This window comes from Petromyzon marinus, chromosome 22 (genome assembly GCF_048934315.1).
Source record: "Petromyzon marinus isolate PM22_M1 ecotype Great Lakes invasive population chromosome 22, UKy_Petmar_22M1.pri1.0, whole genome shotgun sequence".
In the NCBI taxonomy this organism is placed as follows: Eukaryota; Metazoa; Chordata; class Hyperoartia; order Petromyzontiformes; family Petromyzontidae; genus Petromyzon; species Petromyzon marinus.
The window spans coordinates 20,070,001-20,086,579 of NC_133688.1; the positions used below are offsets into that span (position 1 = coordinate 20,070,001).

The 16,579-nt window shown below is 49.4% G+C and overlaps 1 protein-coding gene across 1 annotated transcript in view; it reads right to left on the bottom strand.

The window, feature by feature from the left end:
- LOC116944855 (LIM/homeobox protein Lhx3-like) overlaps positions 1-7,714 on the bottom strand; it is a 49,245-nt gene extending 41,531 nt beyond the window's left edge. Inside the window, exon 1 of the mRNA XM_032958668.2 lies at positions 6,991-7,714. Coding sequence (XP_032814559.2) covers positions 6,991-7,093 — 103 coding nt within the window. The 5' untranslated portion in view covers positions 7,094-7,714. The remainder of the gene's footprint in view (positions 1-6,990) is intronic.
- Between the last annotated feature and the right edge of the window lie 8,865 nt (positions 7,715-16,579).

A 16,579-nucleotide genomic window follows, 5' to 3' on the forward strand; every position in this document is an offset into this window, starting at 1 on the left:
GGCCTCCTTCCACAATGAGTTACCGTGTCTGATTCAATATTAACATGACCATCATATAAGAATGACAATAATACATCAAAATGGGACCTTTTTGCCAGTATTAAAGTATGAAAAAACAAGAATAGGTTTTACCCATTCTGGCAATGAAACAGTTGTGTTAAGATGTTCAAACACCAAATGGAAAATCTAGGCCCTAAAGAAGGCTGTCTCTGGTGTAGGCCAATCAGTGTCAGAGACAATACGTAGATTATCAGAGGATTTAACACGTAGGTTTTCGCGACCAATATTATTCATAATAAAGGTTTTTGGATTAGATCGCGTTATTTATAATTGCGTCGCAACCCTCCACCACCCGACACGGCCAATCAGCAAGGAAGGCGTTCACAGATATTTCCTTTCCCACCCAGCACACAAAGTGTCACGTTGACAAAAGATAAATAGTTCACTACTTTAGCCCACCGGTGTGTTGAAGAGTGAATCCACAACATTTACAGTTTGAGTACGACGTTTAAATCATGACGTCACCCTGCTGCTCTATTTAAGACCGGGAGCAAGTAAGGGCTTTACCATTCTGGCGAATTGCCCGATGATGCTGGATGTAATTACCAGCGAAACGTCGTACTCAAACTGTAAATGTTGTGGATTCACTCTTCAACACACCGGTGGGCTAAAGTAGTTAACTATTTGTCGTTTGTCAACGTGACACTTTTTTGCTGATTGGCCGTGTCGGGTGGTGGAGGGGTTACGACACATTTATAAATAACGCGATCTAACCCAAAAACCTTTATTATGAATTATCAGAGGACGTTCGTTTGCATGTCTACCACAAGTACTGTGTGTAATTAATACGGACAATATTCCTTGCAAAAGGTTTTTATTTGGTGTTTGAACATCTAAACACCTGTTTTATTGCCAGAAAGGGCAAAATATATTCTTAATAATAAATCACATCACGGCATTGCCATCCATATTGCGATACACCGGACTAGAACACAATCGTAATAATAGCAATGATGATGATACCGATTTTGATTCTGCACAAATTCGCTGCGAGGATTGTAGCGACTCACGTGGAGGATTCACGCGATGCACACGGAGCCTGGACTACGTGCGTTCGATGTCGACGAATTCCAGCCACGGCATAGATGGTGGCCTGGTGGGTGGGCTGTTTCCCTCCTCCGCGGGCATCCCTCGCCCACAAGAGGGGACGGCGAAGGGAGAGACGGAGCGAAATTGGGGCATCTTACTTACACTTTGTGTGTGCGTACGTGCGTGCGTGTGTATGGGTCACGATTATCTGAACCGGTGCTGGGGCCTCCCCTCGGTCGACTCAGCCTCAAGTGAGTTTACCCGGTGCGGTGTGCACTAAACATCGCCACGGGGGAGACAAAGGCGGTCGAGCGTGGGTGTTGACCACCCACACCCCTCGTGTGTCGTGGCGGCCTTCAGAGGTGCTGCCCGCTAACATCGCTTACCCCAACAGTCTCCTAAGGCTATACGGTGGGGGGGGGGGGGTCTTTTGTCTTTGTGTGTGGATAAAATTGGCAAAAAATTATCGTGTTGCGAGTAATAAATCTCGTCATTATAATCACCATCAGCAATGGTCGATCCACTGCTGGATGCAGGCCTCCCCTAAGCCTTCGCGACCTCCCCGCGGTCGACTCTCGCTACTCGTGTGCTGCCGCGTAGCGCGTGAGCGATCTCGTTGTGCTGTTACGGCTGCTCGGATGTGCTCACGGGGTTGTACCTCTGTGTATGTGTGTATGCGACGTTATGTTCGACGTGTCGCTACACGTTTCTAAGAAGCTTCGTTCAGCAAAACGCGAATATAAGCGAGGGAGACAGATGACAGCGAGAGCGCCTAAAAAAAAATCACTACTACGAGCTGAAGCGGCACCCACCGGCACGTGCAGCGAAACGTCGGTACACCGTGCCGCGTACAACGCGAGTAACGACTCGAAAACACGTGGGCGGTATAATACGTCTCTAAGTAAAACAACTATACGTATATCTATATATTTATTACGTCTCTAAGTAAAACAACTATACGTATATCTATATATTTATTACGTCTCTAAGTAAAACAACTATACGTATATCTATATATTTATTACGTCTCTAAGTAAAACAACTATGCGTATATCTATATACTTGCTACGTCCATCAAATTAAGTTACAGTTGTTACCGGCGAATTGTACATTGCTTGGAATTTACGATAGAAGATAATAATGTAAAGAGTTTAGAATGCATATACCTAAGCTTCATGAAAAGAATGAGATTTGATATAGGAATGCATGCGTATCCATTTACAAACACGCGTCTTTGTGTGAGTATATTCATCGTGGGCACCATTCATGACCCATAACAACGTCTCAAACCACTCGGTGAATACACTAATATAGCTTCAAATCAATAACTATGATAATCGAATCAATAAACGTATCAAACGATCAACTCCGATTACCATGCCATCATTATTCGGCACGCAAATACATATCAATAATATATAATTATCCGATCTTATTCATTTATCGTCATCATAATAATATCAATAATATTAGCATTATGCATCATCATATAATTAATAACTATGGTCAAACAATAACCATCTGGTCATACAATCAATATAAATTCAATGATTCTATAAATAATCATGATCAATATCTACCACCACCATCACCAACGTCATTATCGAATCAATCAAACCAATTATAATAGTGAGACAACAATACTTTGCTGCGCGTATGTAAATTATAATCATAATTACAATCACCATCATCTTCATTAACATATTCATGATCATATGATCATATAATCATGAATATGATCATATGATCATATGAATATGTTCATGCGTAATTTACAAAAAACCACACAGGTGTCAAAATAGAACTTCCAGGAAGGCGTTCACAGATATTTCCTTTCCCACCCAGGACACAAATCTGCAGCAGCCCAGATGCAGCACCCCCCACCCACCCGTCAAGACGGTCTGGCATGAAACGTCTCAAAATCTCATCAAGACGCATATCTCAGAAATGTATATACACACACGTGTATCTGACGCGAACGCCTCAATCTTACAGACACACAACACACAAGGTATATATCTGTACTGTGCTCGGTTAAATTAAATTACACAACAACAACATTCACAAGATTAACAGCGCCGAGAGAGACGCAGATGTTAAACTCTTAAAATAACAAACTCGCTTAAAAATAGCTACGGCTCTCGATGTTTCGATGCAACTCCGTGTTTTCCTTACTCGCCTGAGTATCGCTGAACTACACACACACACGTGCAGGGATATATAATACAATGTTGGGACGGAGCGGTGGCAGAGCGGTTAGCGCGCTGACCAGTGTGGTGAAGTATGGTTTAATTAAAAAAAAAAACCTACGTGAACGACGCGGTGTGGGGAAGTCGTAGATCGCCTGCTCGATTTGACAACGTTTGGACTGTGTATTGTGCGTCTATTCACACCTATACATGTAGAATTTAAAGAGTCTAAACGGCGTGTTCTTTTACCTGTGCTTAAATGTAACGGCCCCTGTGAATCGTGCTGATTGCGTGAGTGAGCGTCTGCATGGTCTTCAGCATCTGTGTTGGATATAGTCTGTATTATTATTGTTGTTGTATTATCGTTGTTGTTGTTGTTGTTATCATCACCACTCTTTAAGGGAATTGGGAAAATAACCAAAAAGAGCAGAAACCTCCCAACGAAGAGGCGTGCGACCCAGGGAGATGTTCATGGGGTTCGCGATTTGCAATAAGAAAAGGAAATACACTATTGACATTGATAACAATAAGCCTACGTGTTAAACTGACCATTGCTATCATCAAATGAGTACCTGGTGTGGTGTGTAATCATTGCCGCCAGGGAGACAAAGGCGGCCGGGCGCGGTACTGGCCACCCACCCTCCCGTCGTGTGCCACAGTGCCGGTAGCCTTCATAGGTGCCGCTCACTAACAGCACTTGCCCCAACAGTCTGTCGCTGGCTATCTGCAGGGGGGAGGGATCTTTGTATTTTGTGATGTGTAAATATCAACACTGGGGAGACAAAGGCGGCCGGCCGTTGTGCTGGTCACCCACACCCCTCGCGGGCCGCGCCGGCCTTTTATTGTTCGCGCTAAGGGCACTTGGCCCCACATTCTGTTAAAGGCTATACGGGAAACGTCGTCTTATTTGTCTTTGTGTGAGTGTTTATGCAATTGTGTGTGTCTGTGTATGGGGGAGCGGTGGCGCAGTGGTTAGCGCACTCAGTTCTGGTGCGTATGTATGTTGAACTTCTTTCGCACCGTACGTAGCCACGGCTGACGTCAGTGGCACGCGATGTCTGAACACGGCCTCGGTTCCCTCCCTACCCCACGCATCACCCACGCGGTCTGACCAGCTTGGTGAAGTATGGTCAAACAACCCCCACCACAACCCCCACGGCCGACACGGCGTTGAAGTATAGGCCTCCATCCAGCAGTGGATTCGACAAAGATGAAGGCCTCTCCATGCCTGACGGTCACGGGGTGTGGCTAGACCATACTTCACCACGCTGGTCGATCCGAGTTGTCTATGTCACACTACAAGAACACGTGATAACAATTCGAACATGTGTTCACATCCATACGTTTTGATCAACCTTTTCGTAGGATTACAGACTAAATATAGGGTACGTTAAATGCACAGTTATATTTAACGCTAAATAAATGTAACTTGTTACTCTAATGGCAGCTGCCTTACGGCAGCCGGTCTCTCTTTAGCGCAGGCAGCGTTGCGGAAAACGTCGAGCGGGAGACGTCAAAGCCCTGGGTCACGAGTGTCAGAGGAGAACGACGCCTGCATTACGAACAGCAGCAAAGGGTGCCGACTGAAACGTCAGTGACTCCCCAATCGATGCTTGTGTTTTTGTTTGGATCGCATCGCGCAATGACAAAGGTGTGTGTCGTGCTTCCCCTCCTCCACCCGACACGGCCGATTCACCGAGAGTAGTCGCCAGCGCGATGCACCGGACGTGGCACGGCCGTTAGAGCAAGACGCGACATCGTCACGAAATCGCGTTCAGATTACCCAACTTCTATGGAACAGAAATGTATGAAGTATTATCAATTACTTTTACATCATCACGCTGGGGGTGGGCGGGGGGGGCATTGCGCCCCCACGCCCAAACCTCTCCCTCGACCCCCCCCCCTCTCTCCCACCCGCACCCCACCTAATACCGCAGGGATTCTCATAGCTCACGTCGCCTGTTCAGAAGATTACAGGATTAATTTATGCTACGTTAAATATGATAATGATGATTAATAATAATAATATGGATATGCGTACCTAGTTGCTCCAGTGGCAGTGCCTAACGCCGGTTCTGTGGGCTCAGACTTGCGACACGACCCACAGAAGCTCCCCCAGAGAATGTGAATGCTCGCGCGCGCGACCCGAACTCGTTCCGGAACTGTTCCATTAAATTCGCCCGCAGCCGACGACGACAAATAGACTTTAAGGCCTCGGCACAGATTCGTTGTCCTTCTGATTGTCTTGGTGTGTGTCTCGCTCTGTGTGTCTTTGTGTGTGTCTCTCTCTCTCTGCGTAATGTCTGCCTATGCTGTTCCCGTGTCTGTGTTTTATCATGCATTCTTACCTGATAATGGTTGCTTGTGTTGCAACCGAAACGTCGTATTATATTATTCTACGTGACTTTACCGAACGAACCAAAGTGTAAAGACAAAGATCCCCCGTATAGCCTCTCGCAGGCTGTTGGGCCCAATCGTTGTTCACGGGCGCCTATTAAAGGTCGGCACGCAGCCAGCACCACGCCGCCTTTGTCTCCCCCCCCTTACCGACGTTTACACAGCGCACCAGGTGAGTGATTTAATGCCCAATCGACCTAGGGGAGTCCCATGACCGGTGCCTACATTCGTCTCAAACGTTCGCCGTCAGCGGGAATCCAACTCGGGTGGCAGAATTCGTGGCGCGGTAGGGCTAACCACTGCGCTGTCGCTTCACACATATACACACATATATACACACATATTATATATTAATTTTACCATATATACACATATATGTGTGTACACACGATATCTTACTGAACGCTGCTGTAGGCAGACTTGGGATAGAAATGGAACTTATCGGCGTAAGGCACTAACACGAGAGTACAGGTGACGCTTATCCATTATATGCCTTCTATAGGCAGGATTTAATTTCTCACTCAATATTTCCCGGAACGCTGTTTTCGACAAAACGACTTGGTTGCAAGTATAAATTATCGGCGTAAGGCACTAGAACTAGAGTACAAGCCTGGTAGGTCCGCCTATCCGTAATAATCCTATATCAATTGTACCATATATTCCTATAATCCTATGAAGAAGGTTTAGGACAAAATCGAGCGAAATGAGTGCGCATTGACAAATTAATTCCCGGAACAGCTGTTCAAAGACAAAGGTGCCCCACATAGCCTTCAACAGACTGTTGGGGCAAGTGCTGTTAGCGAGCACCTATGAAGGCCGCTACAGTACACGAGGTGGTGCGTACACACATACGCAGATGCGCTGATTAAAGATGGACATGAGCGAGAGGAGGAGAGAGAGAGAAAGAGGCGGGAGAGAGAGAGAGAAGAACGATGGAGAGAGATAGCCGGGCGGATGACGCTCGGCTGTTCCAATATCCTTAATGAAAATTCGGGCGCAAAAGAGCACGGGTCGTAACCACATTAGCGCGAATGCAAAGGCGCTAATGTCATTTGCAGAGCGTGGTGGCTTTGGGTGGGTCCTTCCTTGGCCGACTCACAACACTCAGGCGGGCTCACGCCAACACGCCTTCGCTCTCTTCTCTAACACACTCGTTCAAATTTCGCACACTCACACTCATACTTGCTCACTCGCTCACACTCGCTGTCTCACACCCACTCGCGCTGTCACACTCGCTCGTTCACCGACTCACATTCTCTCTCTGTGCTCACTCACTGACCACCCACCCACCCACGACCTCGTCCCGCCGTCTCACCTTTGCGGAACTCCTGGTTCTGGGCGAGGAGCGCCAGGAACACGGCCGGGTTCGCTGCGGCAGCGGCCTCGACGTCTGTCCGCGTCTCCTGCAACGTTTCCATAGCCGGGTCGAGTCGCGTTGAGTCGACGCCACCGCTCCAGCGCGCTAACGTCGACTCGTCTCTTCGCCCGCTCTCCTCTCCGTCTCGCCTCTCTCCCCCCCAACCCCGTCTCGGCTCCCTTCTGTTCTCTTCCCCACTCTGGCGTGGACGATTCCCGTCTCTTCCCCTCCGTCTCTTCCCCTCCGTCTCGTTCCCTCGCCTCTCTCTCTCCCTCCCCGTCTTTCTCTCTCCTCTTCCCACTCTCTCGCTCGTCCTCTCTGTAGGTTGTTATTTTATTATTATTTTAAAACTCTCCACTCCTTTCCACCACCTTCTTCCACTTACTTTCTCCTGCTCCTCCTCCAGAAAATATAAAAATGAAACCTCAGCAGCGGGCGGCAGCAGCAACAACAGCAGTTGTTGTTGTTGTTGGTTCAGCAGCAGCAGCAGCAGCCTTACGTTGTGCCGCACCTCGAGAGTAAATTGTTAATGAACTCTCTTTCTCTCTCCTTACCGGCACGGCCGGTGATGTTGTTCGGGCGGCCCGTGCGGCTTCTGTCCGTGCGTGCGGACGCGGAGAGACGCGCGGAAGAGCGACAGAGGGTGGTGGTGGTGGTGGTGGCAGCGGCGGCGGTGGTGATAGTGGTGGCAGTGGAGGTGGTGGTGGGTGGATGGGAGGGGGGTTAATGGGGAGGAGGAGGGGAGGGGCAGGTGGAGAGGGGGGAGGTGGAGGAAAGGGGGAGGGGGTGATGGGGCAGGGAGAAAGTAGGGGAGGAGGCGACGGCGGTGGTGGTGGTGATGGTGGACGTGGTGGTGGTGATGGTGGTGGGAGGGTGTGGATGGTGGGGGAGAGAGAAGGGAGTAAGGGGAGGCGGCGGTGGTGGCTACGGAGGAAGGCATCGCACCGTGCGCATCAACTCCGATGAGGAGATGTCGGAGCGACGTCCGAAATCCTCGGGTTCTGGACGAGGTAGAAGGATGTGCAGTAAAGAGGTGACGGTGACGGTGGTGGTGGTGGGAGTGGAGTGACTACCTGTGCCTCGTTCACTCTGTCAGCTCTCAGTCCCAAGGTCAGTGTGGAATGATGATGATGATGATGATGACGATCATAATCGTCATCATCATCATCATGACGATTGTGATGATGAAGAGCAGACCAAGTGGTTTGGAGTGCACGATAGATGGGGAGCGGTGGCGCAGTGGTTGGCGCACTGCGCTTTGAACTCTCCGACCCGAGTTGGACTCTCGCTCACGGCCAACACCACTGGCGAATATCGGAACCGATTCTGGGCCTCCCCTGGGTCGATTCACCCTTAAATAAGCACCCGGTGCGGTGCGTAAACGTCAGCATTGGGGAGACAAATGCGGCCGTGCGTGGTGCTGGCCACAATCACTCTTGTGTGGTGCCGTTCCGGCTTTCATAGGAGCTCCCTAACAGCACTTGCTCCAACAGTCTGTTGAGGCTATAGGGGGGATCTTTGCCTTTCTGTACGTGTCTGTGCGTGTGCGCGCCCGCGTGTATGTGTATAGGCTGCTACCACAATGGACCGCGTACAATCAGGTAAGACTAATGCCGCAACCCGCACTGACCAGCGTGGTGAAGTATGGTCAAACAACCGCAATGGGGGACGGGGGTTTAAAAAATCGATGTACAATAATAATAATCATTGTTGTTGTTGTCGTCACAATAGCATGTACGCTTTGAAATGCACACACACACACACAAACACGGGCTATATACTGTATATAACGCAGCCATAATTATACATAGCCGAGTATGTTGGTGAGGTTGATGCTGCTGTTGTGTTGAGAGTGGTTCGATCGCACCATTAACAGCACGCGCAACAGGACACGTCCGTCCGTAACAACACTGCGTCTCTGGCCCTCCAACACACACACATATATATAACATGCGACGTTTCAGGCAATGGCCCTTTGTGGCACGTACAGAAAAAAAACATGCACAGTATTGATCACGCGTCCACATGTACCGTGCGCGTGTACATTCGGCCGTTCGTCACTCCACTGCTGGATGAGTTGGAGGAGGGAGAGACATGTGGTGCTGTTGTTTTCTCGAGACGGCGTTGCTGGGCAAATACCTTGCCTCCAACTAAATACAACTCACTGGCGGTGCCTTAAATTTGAAGTAGAAAAAAAAAATTCCTTCAGCGATCATTTGCTAATGCGTTTTGAATTAATACGGGGATATTAGCGTGACCTTTACAACGAGTGTTTTATAATGTGTGTACTTAGCCGTAATATAGTGACGTGTGTATATATACATCGGCGCTACCGACATGCTGTGCATGTCGTGGTGACGTGCAGGACTGCACTTTTCAGCGAGCTCCTATTTAGGCGAGAAGGCGGTGTGGTCGGGAGACCACGCCTGGCCGCCTTTGTATCCCCAGTGCTATCTTGAAGTACAGACACATTCGTCACACTGATCTGTGTTAAATTATGTATAAGTATACGGATGTACTTGTGCACACTGAAACTTCACCCCCCCCACCCACCCGCGTGAATAACGTTCGTTGACGTTGCACGCGCATTGAGAGGAGCGCTGAAAATATCTGTAATTTGAAAATACGCACGCGTGTACACGCCCACGTGCGTATTTGTCTGATAAGGCGATACGGCGGGGGGGGGGGGGTCCTTGTCTTTGTGGTGGTTAGCGCGCTGCGATATGGACCGGGTACCCGAGTTCGATTCCCACTCGTGCCCAACACCGGTGACGATTAACTGAACCGGTCTTGGGCCTCCCCTAGGTCGACTCAGCCTCAAATTAGTACCAGGTGCGGTGTCTAAACATCGCCGCAGGGGAGACAAAGGCGGCCGGGTGTGGTGTTGGCCACTCACCCATTCGTGTGTCGTGCTGATCCTAAATAGGTGCTCGCGAATAGCACTTGCCCCAACAGCCTGTTAGAGGCGATACGAGGGATCTTTATCTCTGTGTATATGCTAACGTGGAAACTGGCAAATAGAAACTTAGCGTGTAATTATCAATGATTAAATCTATGTTGTTATTTTAATTATACTTCATATAAATGTGAAATACATAATAATAAGGCTCGCAACCCGAAACGTTAGCACTGTAAAGTCGCTGGTAGTGCCATTCTCAATCTACTGCTGGATAAAGACGTATTCCCGCGCCCTGTCGGTCATGGGATGTTGGGCATTGCAATGGTTTGACCATACTTCACCACGCTGGTGCTCAGGCGCCGCTCGTCGCGGGCGTCACACGCAGGCGGCGCGGGTTCATAGGCACAGTGCGCTAACCACTGCGCCACCGCTCCGCCGCGTAGCCAACTAAATCACAGCCACACGCTGTGCCAGTCGTGATGACCTACACGACCCTGCAAAGACATTTTCAGCGAGCACCTATTGAGGTGGTGCGGCCAGTAACCTCAAGGCCCGGCCGCTTTTGTATCCCCAGTGCTGACACATACAGTGAGGGAAACAAGTATTTGATCCCCTGATTATTTTGTACGTTTGCCCACTGACAAAGAAATGATCAGTCTATAATTTTAATGGTAGGTTTATTTGAACGGTGAGAGACAGAATAACAACAACAAAAACATCCAGAAAAACGCATGTCAAAATTGTTATAAATTGATTTGCATTTTAATGAGGGAAATAAGTATTTGACCCGTCTGCAAAACATGACTTAGTACTTGGTGGCAAAACCCTTGTTGGCAATCACAGAGGTCAGACGTTTCTTGTAGTTGGCCACCAGGTTTGCACACACCTCAGGAGGGATTTTGTCCCACTCCTCTTTGCAGATCTTCTCAAAGTCATTAAGGTTTCGAGGCTGACGTTTGGCAACTCGAACCTTTAGCTCCCTCCACAGATTTTCTATGGGATTAAGGTCTGGAGACTGGCTAGGCCACTCCAGGACCTTAATATGCTTCTTCTTGAGCCACTCCTTTGTTGCCTTGGCCGTGCGTTTTGGGTCATTGTCATGCTGGAATACCCATCCACGACCCATTTTCAATGCCCTGGCCGACGAAAGGAGGTTCTCACCCAAGATTTGACGGTACATGGCCCCGTACATGGTCCCTTTGATGCGGTGAAGTTGTCCTGTCCCCTTAGCAGAAAAACACCCAAAAGCATAATGTTTCCACCTCCATATTTGACGGTCGGCATGGTGTTCTTGGGGTCATAGGCAGCATTCCTCCTCCTCCAAACACGGCGAGTTGAGTTGATGCCAAAGAGCTCCATTTTGGTCTCATCTGACCACAACATTTTCACCCAGTTGTCCTCTGAATCATTCAGATGTTCATTGGCAAACTTCAGACGGGCATGTATATGTGCTTTCTTGAGCAGGGGGACCTTGCGGGCGCTGCAGGATTTCAGTCCTTCACGGCGTAATGTGTTACCAATTGTTTTCTTGGTGACTATGGTCCCAGCTGCCTTGAGATCATTGACAATATCCTCCCGTGTAGTTCTGGGCTGATTACTCACCGTTCTCATGATCATTGCAACTCCACGAGGTGAGATCTTGCATGGAGCCCCAGGCCGAGAGAGATTGACAGTTTTTTTGTGTTTCTTCCATTTGTGAATAATCGCACCAACTTTTGTCACCTTCTCACCAAGCTGCTTTGCAATGGTCTTGTAGCCCATTCCAGCCTTGTGTAGGTCTACAATCTTGTCCCTGACATCCTTGGAGAGCTCTTTGGTCTTGGCCATGGTGGAGCGTTTGGAATCTGATTGATTGATTGCTTCTGTGGACAGGTGTCTTTTATACAGGTAACAAGCTGAGATTACGAGCACTCCCTTTAAGAGTGTGCTCCTAATCTCAGCTCATTACCTGTATTAAAGACACCTGGGAGCCAGAAATGTTTCTGATTGAGAGGGGGTCAAATACTTATTTCCCTCATTAAAATGCAAATCAATTTATAACATTTTTGACATGTGTTTTTCTGGATTTTTTTGTTGTTGTTATTCTGTCTCTCACTGTTCAAATAAACCTACCATTAAAATTATAGACTGATCATTTCTTTGTCAGTGGGCAAACGTACAAAATCAACAGGGGATCAAATACTTGTTTCCCTCACTGTACATGCAAAGAAAAAGATCCCCGAATAGCCTGTAAGAGATTGTTGGGACAAGCGCTGTTAGCCAGGAGCAGTACCTATGAAGGCCGACACGGCACACGAGGGGGTTCGGTGGCCAGCACCATGCCCTGCCGCCTTTGTCTCCCCAGTGGCGAGGTTTACAAACAGCACCAGGTACTCATTTGAGGCTGAGTCGACCTAGGAGAGGCCCAGGACCGGTTCAGATAATCGTTACTAATGTTGGCCGTGAACGGGAATCGAATCCAAATTGTCTGGTTCATAGCGCAGCACGCTAACGTTACACCACCGCTCCCCGACTCGTACATACACACACACAGACAAACATGCACACGCAGGCATACACACTACACACATATATACACACACACACAAATACACACACATACACACACATACACCAACATACACAACAACCGCCATTCGCCACTAAGTGGCGGTGACGTCACCACGACGCTTGTGCCAGGCCATGTGCACCTTGAGGCCACGTGAAGTGTCGAACGCCCGCTGGCAGGAGGTCACGGGGCAGACCGAGGTGCCACGGGTCGACTGACTGAGATGACTGGCTGATGCACCACCTGTGCCCCCTACTGTGCCAACCTGCTGTGCTTTAGCCACCCGGCGCTCCGCTCGTTGCTGTGAGCGTCGCACCTCCGCCCTTCGTTGTTGTTGGAGGGCAACTGCCTCCAACTGTCCAGTAGCGTCCTTCACGAGCCTCCTCCACAGAGGCCGATCTTGACACCGCTGGTACCAGTCATCGGCAAGTCCACTCAGCTCCACGTCCTCCTGTACCACATCACTCCATCTCTTCTCTAGCCCGTGCCGCGCCCGTTTAGTCCCCTCGATCCGGCCGAACAAAAGCTGTTTCGGCATGCGGTGGCTGGGCATGCGGGCTACATGACCCAGCCAACGCAGCCTCGCCTGCCGGAGGAGCTCACCGATGGGACCTTGTCCAGATCTTTCAAAGGTTTGGGAACTCCTCACACAATCCAGCCTGGTTAAACCAAGGATGGATCGTAGGCAGGCTAGCCTAAATGTTTCTAACCGGCGAAGATGTTCCATTAAGGGGGTCCACGTTTCGCAAGCGTAGAGAAGGGAGAGATTGACCGTGGCCGAGAAGACCTGAAGCTTAGTGCGGAGCGACAGACCAGGTAGCTTCCACACAGCGTTACGAAACCGATTCAAAGATATTGCCGCTCGAATGATTCGGAGTGAGACCTCTGCTTTTAAACTGGAGCCGGTCATGAGCACACTGCCCAGGTATGGGAAACTGTCCACTCTCTCCACAACTGCCCCATGACCGATTGGGAAGGGTGGAGAGTCCGATGGTACAAAATACCCAGGCAGGTGCTTAGTTTTGGTGGGGCTGATGGTAAGGCCGCATCTCTTAGTGGCATGCTCCAGTCTTAGCAGCAGTGTCTCCAACTCCTCCTCTGAATGAGCAGCTATTACCAAATCATCGGCATGCATAACGTGGTTGAGCAATAGGGAGTCATCCCTTGACCGCACCCGGGCATCGATCAGCCTCCCATTATATCTGTACCAAATGGAGATTCCCCCGGTACAGCTATTGAAGGCTTCACGAACTACGTGGTCAAAATAGATGTTAAATAATGTGGGAGCCAGCGGACATCCCTGTCGCACCCCAAGGTGTACAGGGAATGGTTCTGACTCCCGGCCACGTATTTTTACCCGGGCCCGCTCAGCATCATGAAGGTCCTTAATGATCGTGAGCAGAGGATCAGGGACTCCAAAATCACGAAGAACAACCCAGAACCCAGGCCTATTGATGGTATCATAGGCCTTGACCAGGTCAATAAAGCAGAGATGTAGGTCTTGTTGGAATTCCCTACACCTCTGCTGTAGAAGACGGACAGAAAATATGGCATCTGTGCAGGACGGCCCTTTCCTGAAACCGCATTGGGGCTCCGCAAGCCTCTCCTCAGCGTGCCTGACAAGGCGATGTTGAATAATCCTTGCCAGGACACATACACACACATACACAGATATACACACGCATACACACACAGCCACACACATACACATACACACACATACACACACACAGACACACACTCGCACACACCTGCTGAGGAACAGGATACCGCGAATACATAATTTAGGTCTTGCGTGTAGTACAATAGGACACGTAGCTATATATATTTATAAAACTGTATTCACTCCACACACACACTGTAAAAACGTAAACATTGCACAAAAGTCAAACTATCAACTTAAATCAATCGGCCATGATCAATCCACTGCTGTTAAAGGCTATACGGGGGACCTTTGTCAGCCTGGGTATATTACACAATCGATCTCGAAGCGTGCAGCGCATACCGAGATGACATAACCGCCGTGCCAACGCAATCACGTGGTGTGGCGATGCACACCCATTGTGTACACATTCACATCATACACAACATGTACACAAACTCACGTACGTATATAGACAATAGCAAAAGATGCGCATCTATATTATGCTGTTTATAAATCTCATCGTTATTTTGTTTGGTTGCATAGTGCACTGCGGTGCATTGTCTGGAAATAAAATGCACACACTCCATACAGAACCCTCGTCTCTTCCCATACAGAACCCTCGTCTCATCCCATAAAGATGACTCGTCTCATCCCATACAGAACCCTCGTCTCGTCCCATACAGAACCCTCGTCTCTTCCCATACAAAACCCTCGTCTCATCCCATACAGAACCCTCGTCTCATCCCATACAGAACCCTCGTCTCATCCCATACAGAACCATCGTCTCATCCCATACAGAACCCTCGTCCCATCCCATACAGAACCCTCGTCCCATCCCATACAGAACCCTCATTCCATACAGAACCCTCGTCTCATCCCATACAGAACCCTCGTCTCATCCCATACAGAACCCTCGTCTCATCCCATACAGAACCCTCGTCTCATCCCATACAGAACCATCGTCTCATCCCATACAGAACCCTCGTCCCATCCCATACAGAACCCTCGTCCCATCCCATACATAACCCTCATCCCATAAAGAACCCTCATCCCATACAGAACCCTCGTCTCATCCCATACAGAACCTTCCTCTTATCCCATACAGAACCCTCGTCCCATCCCATACAGAACCCTCATCCCATAAAGAACCCTCATCCCATACAGAACCCTCGTCTCATCCCATACAGAACCCTCGTCTCATCCCATACAGAACCCTCGTGTCATCCCATACAGAATCCTCGTCTCATCCCATACAGAACCCTCTACCCGATAGAATGCCTGAGTTGGATTCAATGGGTAACAGCCAATTAGATGTAACACCCACAAGAATATATAATTACGTAATTATACTGCACGTACATTCCCAGAAGCGTACCATCGCACTACACACAGACGCAAAGATATCTTGTTTAATGCAAAGAATCCGGAGACTGGAGTTCCATTCCCGCTCACGGCCAACATCAGTGGCGAATATCTGAACCGGTCCTGGGCCTCCCCTGTGTCGACTAGGACAGGGCCCTACCTTCCTGGTGCGTGTTGTAAACATCGCCACTGGGGGAGACAAAGGCGGTCGTGTGCCGTGTTGGCCTTCATAGGTGCCCGCTAACACCACTTGTCGCAGCAGCCCCCAACGTGGAAACCAACAAGGCAAAGATCCCCCGTGTAGCCTACATAGACTGGTGGGGCAGGTGCTGTTGGCGAGCACCTATGAAATACGGCAGGTACACAAAGCATAGATATATAAATAAAGATACATCTTCAGACTCCTGAGACAAGACGCTGTTAGCGAGCATCTTTGAAAGCTGATACGTATTTATACACGCAAAGACAAAGGCCCCCCTTATAGCCTTAATATGTTTTGGGGGCAAGTGCTGTTCGCGAGCACCTATGAATGCCGGCACGGTCCACGAGGAGGTGGGTGATCAACAGCACGCTCGACTGCCTTTGTCTCCCCAGTGGCGATGTTTACACAACTTCACCAGGTACTCATTTGAGGCTGAGTCGACCTAGGGGAGCCCTCCCCAATGTTGGCTGTGAGCGGGAATCGAACTTGTATCGCCGGGTTTGTAGCGCAGCGCGCTCACCACGACGCCACCGCCTACTTACACACACACACACAAAGACAAGGATCTACCCTGTAGCCTTAACAGCCTCATGGGGCAAGTGCTCTGAGCGAGCACCTTTGAAAGCCTGCACAGCGCACGTGAGGTGTGTGAGCAGCACCACGCCCGGGACTTTAAGACAAAGATCCCCCGTGTAGCCTTGAACAGACTGTCGGGGCAAGTGCTGTTCGCAAACACCTCCGAAGGCCGTCACGGCACACGAGGCGGTGGATGGCCAGCACCAGGCGCGACCGCCTTTGTCTCCCCAGTGGCGATGTTGACACACCGGTACCAGGTACTCGTTTAAGGCTGAGTCGACCTAGGGGAGGCCCAGGACCGGTTCACCCAGCGCA